The 11065-nt window shown below is 42.2% G+C and overlaps 1 protein-coding gene across 2 annotated transcripts; it reads right to left on the minus strand.

The window, feature by feature from the left end:
• Positions 1-805: 805 nt before the first annotated feature.
• On the minus strand, positions 806-8217 carry LOC118382879 (uncharacterized). Of its 2 annotated transcripts, none has more exons than XM_035769555.2 (3): positions 3463-8217; positions 3202-3292; positions 806-2057 (listed from the first exon to the last, which is right to left on the minus strand). In XM_035769555.2, exon 1 carries the CDS (start codon positions 7692-7694, stop codon positions 5094-5096), a length of 2601 nt encoding a protein of 866 aa, XP_035625448.1. In that variant the 5' UTR covers positions 7695-8217; the 3' UTR covers positions 806-2057; positions 3202-3292; positions 3463-5093. The 2 variants fall into 2 exon arrangements, with proteins under 2 accessions (XP_035625448.1, XP_035625447.1); XM_035769554.2 differs by having other exon boundaries at positions 3202-3295.
• Between the last annotated feature and the right edge of the window lie 2848 nt (positions 8218-11065).

Raw genomic sequence — 11065 nt, forward strand, 5'->3', positions numbered from 1 at the left:
TGCGTTCATTGGACTTCTCGCAACTCATTGGAGGAGATCAGAAGTGCGGAAACTCTGAATTTCTCATGTACAATTGAGATATATTTAATTGACCAACTCCCAGGTGAATGTATTGATATCTTTTGGGCAAACGATGTTGGTACAAGACAGTCAATGATTATTCCAGCAACGTCTGGACTTCTGTAGCTCAGTTGGTAGAGCATGGCGCTTGTAACGCCAGGGTAGTGGGTTCGATTCCCGGGACCACCCATACGTAGAATGTATGCACACATGACTGTAAGTCGCTTTGGATAAAAGCGTCTGCTAAATGGCATATATTATTATTGGACCAATTTATTTTGTCTGAACTGAGGGTCGCATTAGTGAATTAGATAATGGTTGTGTCGCCACCTGGTGGTGACAGTTGGTTCTTTATCTTTATATAATAGTGATCTCTGCTGCAGTCTTCTGGACAGACGATATGTTAAAGTTGTACATTGGAGTGTGAATTGTTCCATTGCAGCAATTTGTTGGACTAGTCACTTAGACGGAAAAACCTACACCCCAAATCATTTTTTTGTTGTATTTGACCCCCTTTTTCGATTTATGTACGTCTGAGAAACTGGCCCCAGGAGATCTCATTTGATTTAAACCGAAGAACCTTTTGCCAGACTAGAATTAACATAAAACTCAAACGATCGTGGTGTAACAAAGCAAAGTGACAAAACATACCCACTGATAGGCTAGATGAAATGTTGAAAGAGCGAATCACATAGGGTTTCCACTCTTAAGATGCACAAAAAAAATCTCCACCACAAAAAAGCGAAACAGTGTAAATGCAGATTTTATTTTTTAATGACCATTGAATTTCCAAAACGTGACTCTATTTCCTGTGACCTCACAACCAGTCTGAGTAGTCAGTCCACTGGTGAGGAGGGAGTCTGTTGAACATTGTGATCCTGTTGAGTTCAAAGACAACCAGTCTGAGTAGTCAGTCCACTGGTGAGGAGAGAGTCTGTTGAACATTGTGATCCTCTTGAGTTCAAAGACGACCAGTCTGAGTAGTCAGTCCACTGGTGAGGAGGGAGTCTGTTGAACATTGTGATCCTCTTGAGTTCAAAGACAACCAGTCTGAGTAGTCAGTCCACTGGTGAGGAGGGAGTCTGTTGAACATTGTGATCCTCTTGAGTTCAAAGACGACCAGTCTGAGTAGTCAGTCCACTGGTGAGGAGGGAGTCTGATGAACATTATGTTCCTCTTGAGTTCAAAGACGACCAGTCTGAGTGGTCAGTCCACTGGTGAGGAGGGAGTCTGTTGAACATTGTGATCCTCTTGAGTTCAAAGACAACCAGTCTGAGTAGTCAGTCCACTGGTGAGGAGGGAGTCTGTTGAACATTGTGATCCTCTTAAGTTCAAAGACGACCAGTCTGAGTAGTCAGTCCACTGGTGAGGAGGGAGTCTGATGAACATTGTGATCCTCTTGAGTTCAAAGACAACCAGTCTGAGTAGAGTCTGTTGAACATTGTGATCCTCTTGAGTTCAAAGACGACCAGTCTGAGTAGTCAGTCCACTGGTGAGGAGGGAGTCTGATGAACATTGTGATCCTCTTGAGTTCAAAGACGACCAGTCTGAGTAGTCAGTCCACTGGTGAGGAGGGAGTCTGTTGAACATTGTGTTCCTGTTGAGTTCAAAGACAACCAGTCTGAGTAGTCAGTCCACTGGTGAGGAGGGAGTCTGTTGAACATTGTGATCCTCTTGAGTTCAAAGACAACCAGTCTGAGTAGTCAGTCCACTGGTGAGGAGGGAGTCTGATGAACATTGTGATCCTCTTGAGTTCAAAGACAACCAGTCTGAGTAGTCAGTCCACTGGTGAGGAGGGAGTCTGATGAACATTGTGTTCCTGTTCTGGTAAAAGTTCAGGTCAGTCCGTCCGTGGAATGGAGTTGAAAAACAACCAGTCTGACAGGAAATCAACGAAGGCTGAAGGTGTAACAGTGGTGTCCAACATCCTCAGGGCAGGTCCACATGTTGAGGATGGAGTCAGACTTCATGTCCCTCTAGTATGGCAAATAGAGGATCTGTGAATAAAATGAAGAGAGAAATGATGCAATCAACATTCCATAGGTGGTTAAATATTATATATATATATTTATTTGTACCTTTATTTAACTAGGCAAGACAGTTAAGAACAAATTCTTATTTTCATTGACGGCCTACCGGGGAACAATGGGTTAACTGCCTTGTTCAGGGGGCAGAACGACAGATTTTGTACCTTGTCAGCTCGGGGATTTGAACTTGCAACCTTTCGTTTACTAGTCCAACACTCTAACCACTAGGCTACCCTGCCGCCCCTAAAGAACTCATTAATCAGTGTTTAGTGCCTGTGTTAATCACAGTGTTTAGTTCCAGTGTTAATCACAGTGTTAATCAGTGTTTAGTTCCAGTGTTAATCACAGTGTTTAGTTCCAGTGTTAATCAGTGTTTAGTGCCAGTATTAATCACAGTGTTAATCACAGTGTTTAGTGCCAGTGTTAATCACAGTGTTAATCAGTGTTTAGTTCCAGTGTTAATCACAGTGTTTAGTGCCAGTATTAATCACAGTGTTAATCACAGTGTTTAGTTCCAGTGTTAATCGCAGTGTTTAGTGACAGTGTTAATCACAGTGTTTAGTGACAGTGTTAATCACAGTGTTTAGTTCCAGTGTTAATCACAGTGTTTAGTTCCAGTGTTAATCACAGTGTTTAGTTCCAGTGTTAATCACAGTGTTTAGTGCCAGTATTAATCACAGTGTTTAGTTCCAGTGTTAATCACATTGTTTAGTTTGAGTGTTAATCACAGTGTTTAGTTCCAGTGTTAATCACAGTGTTTAGTTCCAGTGTTAATCAGTGTTTAGTGCCAGTGTTAATCAGTGTTTAGTGCCAGTGTTAATCACAGTGTTTAGTGCCAGTGTTAATCACAGTGTTTAGTTCCATTGTTAATCACAGTGTTTAGTTCCATTGTTAATCACAGTGATGTCCACTCCACATACAGTATAATAATTGGATAACATTGACATCCCCATTAAGCTATTCTTCTAAGCCACAATGTTTGACCAATCACATCAGATATTTTTCAAAGCTGATCTGATAAGTCAAGAGACCAATTACCAAAGAAAACAAATTCAGACAAATTGTCCAAAAAAATTCTGATTCTTAAAAATAACATTTAGGGATTTAAACACACCTTTAGGGATTTGGGGTTTTCACTTGTGTAGAGTTGAAAGTGTTTAGTCCAACATGAGGGGCTGATAGGACCACGCTGCTTTAGAGATACTCTGCTGGAAACACAAACACATGTATGAAGATATCAGACCAAGCAATTACAGCTAATTCACATTCCTTTAAGTGTTGACCTGAATGCTATTGGCACCAGTCAGATTCTATGAATTCTTAAAATGTTATCATAATTTAACCCCCCTCATAAAAAACAAATGACTTTGCATACCTTTTCATCCAGAGGCTCACGTGTCACAACGAGCTACGGATTCTGATTCATACGCGGTGTCTGGAGAAGGGGAGACTTGTGCACTGAGACGAGTTGACTGAGTGAGAGGGTCACTCACAAAACAGAGGACGAAAACAGAAAAACTATTCCGATCGAACTGCAGTTCCTCGCAATAAAATGACAGCTCTAAGAATGTCAGTGGAAGTATCCTTAAAAAAAAAAAAAAATATGTGAAAATAATCTTAGTTTACGGTAGAATAACTCCCTGTTCAAAAAAGGAACATATTGGTAACAGTAAGGCAGGTCTGGATACAGTCTCTAAATCTTTCCACAAAAAAATGGAATATATTGGTAACAGTAAGGCAGGTCTGGATACAGTCTCTGAATCTTTCCACAAAAAAAGGAAAAAATAAATAAAAAAATAGCCCACTGATAAAAAAAGAAAAAATATGATCCATCATAGTAGGTTATTTCACTAATGCTACTACTACATACTCTTAGAAAATAAAACATCTTTGTCTTTTTATTTCTGACAAAAAAAAGGATCAGAGGTTCTTCTATAGAGGCTTGTATTTGTAGTGGAGTTCGTTTCGTCAATGAATACGTCGTAAAAGAAAGAAAGAAAACAAATAAAAGTCTGGCAATAATCCTGCTGTATTCAGTCTCTACAGCAAGACCAGACATCAGAGGTTAAACAGGAAGGAAGGCCAAGGGAATCTGCACAAATCCACGATTCAAAGACTAAACCCTTAATGCAAATACATTGTCTCCCTATTTTCACTTAATCCTAAAAATACTAGTGCTCCTCCTTCTTGTGTACCAATTTCTGTTTTTCCAGTTAGGCTACATCCTGTCCAGACTGAAGCTCCATCCTGTCCAGACTGAAGCTCCATCCTGTCCAGACTGAAGCTCCATCCTGTCCAGACTGAAGCTCCATCCTGTCCAGACTGAAGCTCCATCCTGTCCAGACTGAAGCTCCATCCTGTCCAGACTAAAACTACACCCTGTCCAGACTAAAACTCCATCCTGTCCAGACTAAAACTCCATCCTGTCCAGACTAAAACTCCATCCTGTCCAGACTAAAACTCCATCCTGTCCAGACTGAAACTCCATCCTGTCCAACAATATCAATCTTTTTCTCACTTTTTTTTCAGGCAAATGATAAACTGGCGTTTCACAGCGAGCAGATCAGACTTTTCTTTCCATCTTGTACCCCCCCCCCCTGAGATCTCAGTCAGGAAGTAAAGGAAGCGCTTTTCTTTTCCCTGGCAGATCCATCTCATCTCAATGAGGTTCTACTTGTCTGACAACTTTCTTTTCCTTCTTGGCTATAAACATGTATTTATCCTCATTAAACCCCTTTTTCCCCTGGTTACTTCTGTCAAGTTTATGGTATTTTGTCTCGAGTGATTCTGCATTGGACCGTCTGGTTAGATCTGTGAAGTTGGCTCGGTTTTACTTCCGAAAGGACCACTTTCTGCAGCTGGTAGTGGTGACTGTGGAAGGCTGAATACATTTCCAGTCAGAATATTACTGGGTGTTGATCCATGCCATGATCCATCTTTGATCAAATGCTCTTCAGATGTTCTGACGGTATCTTGGGTCTTTTTCAGAAATAAACCAGTTTGACCTCAGAGTGAAGATTCTGACTCCTCCTCCTCCTTTATGCAGATCTCAGCAGGTCCATTATCCCGGTCAAGCATCGCTGCTTCATCACTGGAGACTGTTTCAGCTGTCTCCACGGAGATAGTGTCTTTACCATGATGAGGATAAACCAGCCTTGCGTTTTGTTCCATATTTTTGTCAGGAAAATCATCTGAAAGCGCAGTTGTTTTTGCTTGGCTTTTAAGCACACTCGGTATTATGAACACCTCTTTTGAGATTTCTCTTTTTCTCACAAGCTCAGATTTGTGTTTCTGAACCATTTGTTTCACTTTACAGCAAATATGCAGTGGAAATAGATCACGTCTCTGATTTTGCAAACTAAAATCAAAATTGTATTTTAGAATATCAATGAGAATGCGCCCACTTTTTTTTTTTTTATGATGGGATTTTACCCCTGCATATTTATGCACCTCAAATATGACACCGTTTGTCAGTAAATTCAATTCCAGTTTCTGTTTAGATGGTTTGGATGTGACATCTAGGTCCACACCTATTTCCTCACAGAGTGGGTAGCACGCTATGGTTTTCACCATATTTATGGTGTGAGACGTCACATTTGATTGGTCCAAGTTGCTAACGTCAATTTGCTTTGTTTCGTCAGTACAAAGTGCAAGGTCAGTCTCATCAGAGATTCTCTCTATTTTGACAAGACGAGGTTCTATTTGTACTACTTCAGAGAAATGGCCTCCCTCGGTCTCCTTGGTTACTAACATGTCCATGTCTTTCTTCTTCCTCATTAAATTCAATCTCCTCCTTTTCGATACTTCTTTCATTTGGTATTTCGGCTCAAGTGATGCTGTAGTGACCTTCTGGTTAGTGGACATCTCCGCAGGGTTCTTTCGTTTGCGTGACTTCTTTAAGAAAGCTTCATTTTCAAGTCCCAATCTCCATGTACGTTTTTTACCTGTCTTGCGCCGTAAAACTGCTCTTAACCTTCTCATAATATCTTCGGCCAGCTCAGTTTTCCCACTTTTTAAATCCAAATCAAAATTATGCTCGAGAAACTCACACACAACCTGCTTCCGATTTCCACACACTTGTGAGGCAAAATCAGCCAATTCAAACATTACATCTCTGGTCAATAGATGCAAGTCAAGTTTCTTATTTTTCCCATATTTTGATTTCACAACAAGGTCAAGTCCTTTTCCCTTACAGATCGGGTAGAGTTCCCTCAATGCTTCTTCTACAGTAGGCATCATGAAGGATTGATCCATTTTTATATCTGTCTGAGTTGGGAAGGTTTCCGTCTGGACATGTTGAGGACAGACGATGCCCATATAAGGCTCATACCTTGTGCAGGTATCATTACGTCCATTTTCAGGGCCAAGGATTGCCGTCTCATCAGCACACCGTGTCACATCTGTCTCAGTGGAGAAGCTCTCAGTCTTCACATGCAGAGGAGAGATCAGGCCCACAACAGGCTCCTCCTTTATGCAAACGTCAAAAGGTGTAGGATTTGACAAGCTGTTTTGCAAATAGAACTGTGCCCATTTAAGGGAGTATTCCAAAACTGTAACTGTCTTTGGATCAGGAAGGTCAAAGACTTCTGTTAACCACTCAGGTGTTCTCTTAGAATGCATCTTCAGCATTTCTTTTAATTTCTTTTCTACCCTGTGTGAAAAGTCATATTGTTGTTCATTTTGTACACCAAGAACAAAGTTGTAATCTAGAATATCAAAGATAACATGAGGGCGAGATCTATTAATGATTCTAGCATATTCTGACACCTCAAGCATTACACCAACTGTCAGTAAATGCAAATTCAGTTTCTGTTTCGCTCCAGATCCAACATTGAAATCTACACCGATCTCCTTGCACTTGACATATGGATCTTTCCAATATCTCGTAAACTTTCTTAGGTTGGGTCTTGAGTAACTGCCACGACACTGACGTATCCATTTATCCTCTAACGTTTTCCGCCATTGTCGTCTTTGACTTAAATTGGCATTGTAGTCTTCCTCTTCATCAGAGGGAAAGTTCAATGGCTCACAATATTCCGGAAGAATAGGCCTAGTAGATACAGCTAAATGACAGTCGTTTTCTGGAGCAGGTGAGGTTAGCACAGAATGAATGGCAGTACTAGGGCTTGGGATATTAACATTGTCAGAGGGCAATTTATTATTGGTCTGTGTTTGCCTAGAAACCTGTGAAGTTGGGTTGATTTGAGCTTCAAAATAACCACTGAAAGTGGATGCATGTCCTGTCAGAATATCACTGGACGGTGCTAAATGCCATGACTGCTCTTTGATTGAATTCCCTTCAGATGTGCCGATGGTATCTTGATCTTTACAGAAATAAACCACTTTGACAGCCCTGTTCTCCCCATCACTTGCTCCGGTCCCGGTCATTTCAGGAAAAAGACGTAAAATCTGCCCGTGGCTTGTTGTTTGGGGACTGATGGGAGGTACATGTGAATGCTCTTTCAGTAAACCCACATGGTAACCTGTTTCTGTGTTTTCTGACAATGTTGAATTTGGGTAATCTACCCAGGCATTAATCGAATCAGACCAAATTACTGTATGGGATATCTCCCTCTCATCTTCCTCTAGTTTAACGTCAACATCCATTTTGGACCAATGTCTCTACAAAGTAATCAAAAACACCCCGATGACATTCCTCTCCACATGAACTAGACAGATAATGTAATTTCCACTATATAAATTACCTGGCCAAATGCCTACATCGTATTTGGAGATGTCGTTATCTAACCATGAGAAACACTCTTCGCGCCACTTCGATACAGTTACGACCGGAAGTTACTTTTTCGTAGCAGATTAGTACAAAGTATTACGCAACGGGTTTATGAAATTCAATGTTGCAGGTTCGGACAATTTGGTTAAGGTTATGAAAAATAATTAGGGATGGCAAAACTGCCCTCCTAACTTGCTATTAAAATAATTTCGGGTCGTAGCTCTTATCAAAATGGCGAGTAAAATAACTATGTTAGTTGTCCGTAACCTGCTAACTAAACGCTTTACCTTTACAGGTGATGGGTAACTGCAAATCCCTTGGCCTTCATTCTATTTAGATAAATGTTGAAAAATATTTCCAAAAACGTCGTATACTAGCTAGTACACTGAAAACGTAGCAGTACGCACCGGAGTGGAATATTTTACGGAAGCGTTTTGAAGTCGACGTCTGAGGGTTGTGGCTCCAGGAAGTACAGGCGGAAGTGATGTCATATTCCTTATTTTTTCGCCATGCGATTTGGTCTCGGCTAGAAAGGGGTACAGCTATGGACAGAAGTTGATATTTATATTTATTTTATCAAACAAATCGAAGTACTTGTTTCTCTCCAAATGGGTATAGAATACAGCCTTTTAGTTTCAAGTAAGGGCTTTTTACACTATTAGAATGCACGTTCACGTCATTGTGTGTGCTGGTACAGGCTGCTGCACCTACAATGGAGTGAATTATAATATGAACAAACAGCATTGACATTGACATTTTAGTCATTTTGCAGACACTCTTATCCAGAGTGATTTACAGGAACAATTAGGATTACGTGCCTTGCTCAAATGTACCTTGGCAGATGTGTTACCTAGTCGGCTAGGGTATTCGGTTACTGGCCCAATGCTATTAACCTCTAAGCTACCTGCATTACCAAGGGGTTCACATTTTTCCAAATAGGGTCCCCTGCATTTTCTAGTGTCAATTTGGGGTCATCTGCAGAAAAAGTTTAGGGACCCCTGACATAGCAGCAAGGCCGGTTACCGACCAGACACGCAGGGCATTAGCCTGGTGGCCACTACTTTTTATGTCAAGTGTATTTCACCATGTCTCAACAGACTTTACAGAACAAATTATTTAAAAAAAATATTGAATTATAATAGTGAATGAATAAAAACAAGACACAACAATGGTCATGGAATAGAGTTCAAAGATGACCAGTCTGGCAGGAAATCAGAAGACAGGGATGACAGGGCTGACAGGGATGATAACGGTTGATCTGGCTCAGGTTAAAGGAGACATGCCATTCCACAGATTATTTTTTTTCTTCACCAAAGAAAACAAGTGATACACAACAAATACAGACAAAACCTGGACACATCACATCAACTGAACAAAACAACGAGGAAGTAGAGGTTATGTTTACAATTACAGCGTGTCAGAGAACATTCCCAGTGGCATCCATCACATTCAAATTGAATGTCAATAAGTCAGATGTGAAGTTTTAAGTGGACACTAGGGGGCAGTGTAACCACAAGGAACAGGTCAGATTGCTGAAGGACTTAAAGTCTTGTTCTCTGCATCTCAAAGTACACAGACTAGACACATTATTTACCTTTATTTAACTAGGCAAGTCAGTTAAGAACTAATTCTTATTTCAATGACGGCCTAGGATTAGGTGGAGCTATTGTAAAAGTGACTCGGTTACCTGTTGTAGTCCTGTCAGGAACCAGACCAGTCCTGCTAGACACAGTGACTCAGCTACATGTTGTAGTCCTGCTAGACACAGTGACTCAGCTACCTGTTGTAGTCCTGCTAGACGCAGTGACTCAGCTACATGTTGTAGTCCTGCTAGACACAGTGACTCAGTTACCTGTTGTCGTCCTGCTAGACACAGTGACTCAGTTACCTGTTGTAGTCCTGCTAGACACAGTGACTCAGTTACCTGTTGTAGTCCTGCTAGACACAGTGACTCAGCTACCTGTTGTAGTCCTGCTAGACACAGTGACTCAGTTACCTGTTGTAGTCCTGCTAGACACAGTGACTCAGTTACCTGTTGTAGTCCTGCTAGACACAGTGACTCAGCTACCTGTTGTAGTCCTGCTAGACACAGTGACTCAGTTACCTGTTGTAGTCCTGCTAGACACAGTGACTCAGTTACCTGTTGTAGTCCTGCTAGACACAGTGACTCAGCTACCTGTTGTAGTCCTGCTAGACACGGTGACTCAGTTACCTGTTGTCGTCCTGCTAGACACGGTGACTCAGTTACCTGTTGTCGTCCTGCTATACACGGTGACTCAGTTACCTGTTGTCGTCCTGCTAGACACGGTGACTCAGTTACCTGTTGTCGTCCTGCTAGACACGGTGACTCAGTTACCTGTTGTCGTCCTGCTAGACACGGTGACTCAGTTACCTGTTGTCGTCCTGCTAGACACGGTGACTCAGTTACCTGTTGTCCTGCTAGACACGGTGACTCAGTTACCTGTTGTCGTCCTGCTAGACACGGTGACTCAGTTACCTGTTGTCGTCCTGCTAGACACGGTGACTCAGTTACCTGTTGTCGTCCTGCTAGACACGGTGACTCAGTTACCTGTTGTCGTCCTGCTATACACGGTGACTCAGTTACCTGTTGTCGTCCTGCTAGACACGGTGACTCAGTTACCTGTTGTCATCCTGCTAGACACGGTGACTCAGTTACCTGTTGTCGTCCTGCTAGACACGGTGACTCAGTTACCTGTTGTCGTCCTGCTAGACACGGTGACTCAGTTACCTGTTGTCGTCCTGCTAGACACGGTGACTCAGTTACCTGTTGTCGTCCTGCTAGACACGGTGACTCAGTTACCTGTTGTCGTCCTGCTAGACACGGTGACTCAGTTACCTGTTGTCGTCCTGCTAGACTTGACTCAGTTACCTGTTGTCGTCCTGCTAGACACGGTGACTCAGTTACCTGTTGTCGTCCTGCTAGACACGGTGACTCAGTTACCTGTTGTCGTCCTGCTAGACACGGTGACTCAGTTACCTGTTGTCGTCCTGCTAGACTCGGTGACTCAGTTACCTGTTGTCGTCCTGCTAGACACGGTGACTCAGTTACCTGTTGTCGTCCTGCTAGACTCGGTGACTCAGTTACCTGTTGTCGTCCTGCTAGACACGGTGACTCAGTTACCTGTTGTCGTCCTGCTAGACACGGTGACTCAGTTACCTGTTGTCGTCCTGCTAGACACGGTGACTCAGTTACCTGTTGTCGTCCTGCTAGACACGGTGACTCAGT

The sequence above is a fragment of the Oncorhynchus keta genome, chromosome 29 (assembly GCF_023373465.1).
Source record: "Oncorhynchus keta strain PuntledgeMale-10-30-2019 chromosome 29, Oket_V2, whole genome shotgun sequence".
NCBI classification, from domain to species: domain Eukaryota; kingdom Metazoa; phylum Chordata; class Actinopteri; order Salmoniformes; family Salmonidae; genus Oncorhynchus; species Oncorhynchus keta.

Coding starts and splice junctions, on each gene's coding strand:
- LOC118382879 (XM_035769555.2), bottom strand. CDS start 7,694: ATGGATGTTGACGTTAAACTAGAGGAAGATGAGAGGGAGATATCCCAT.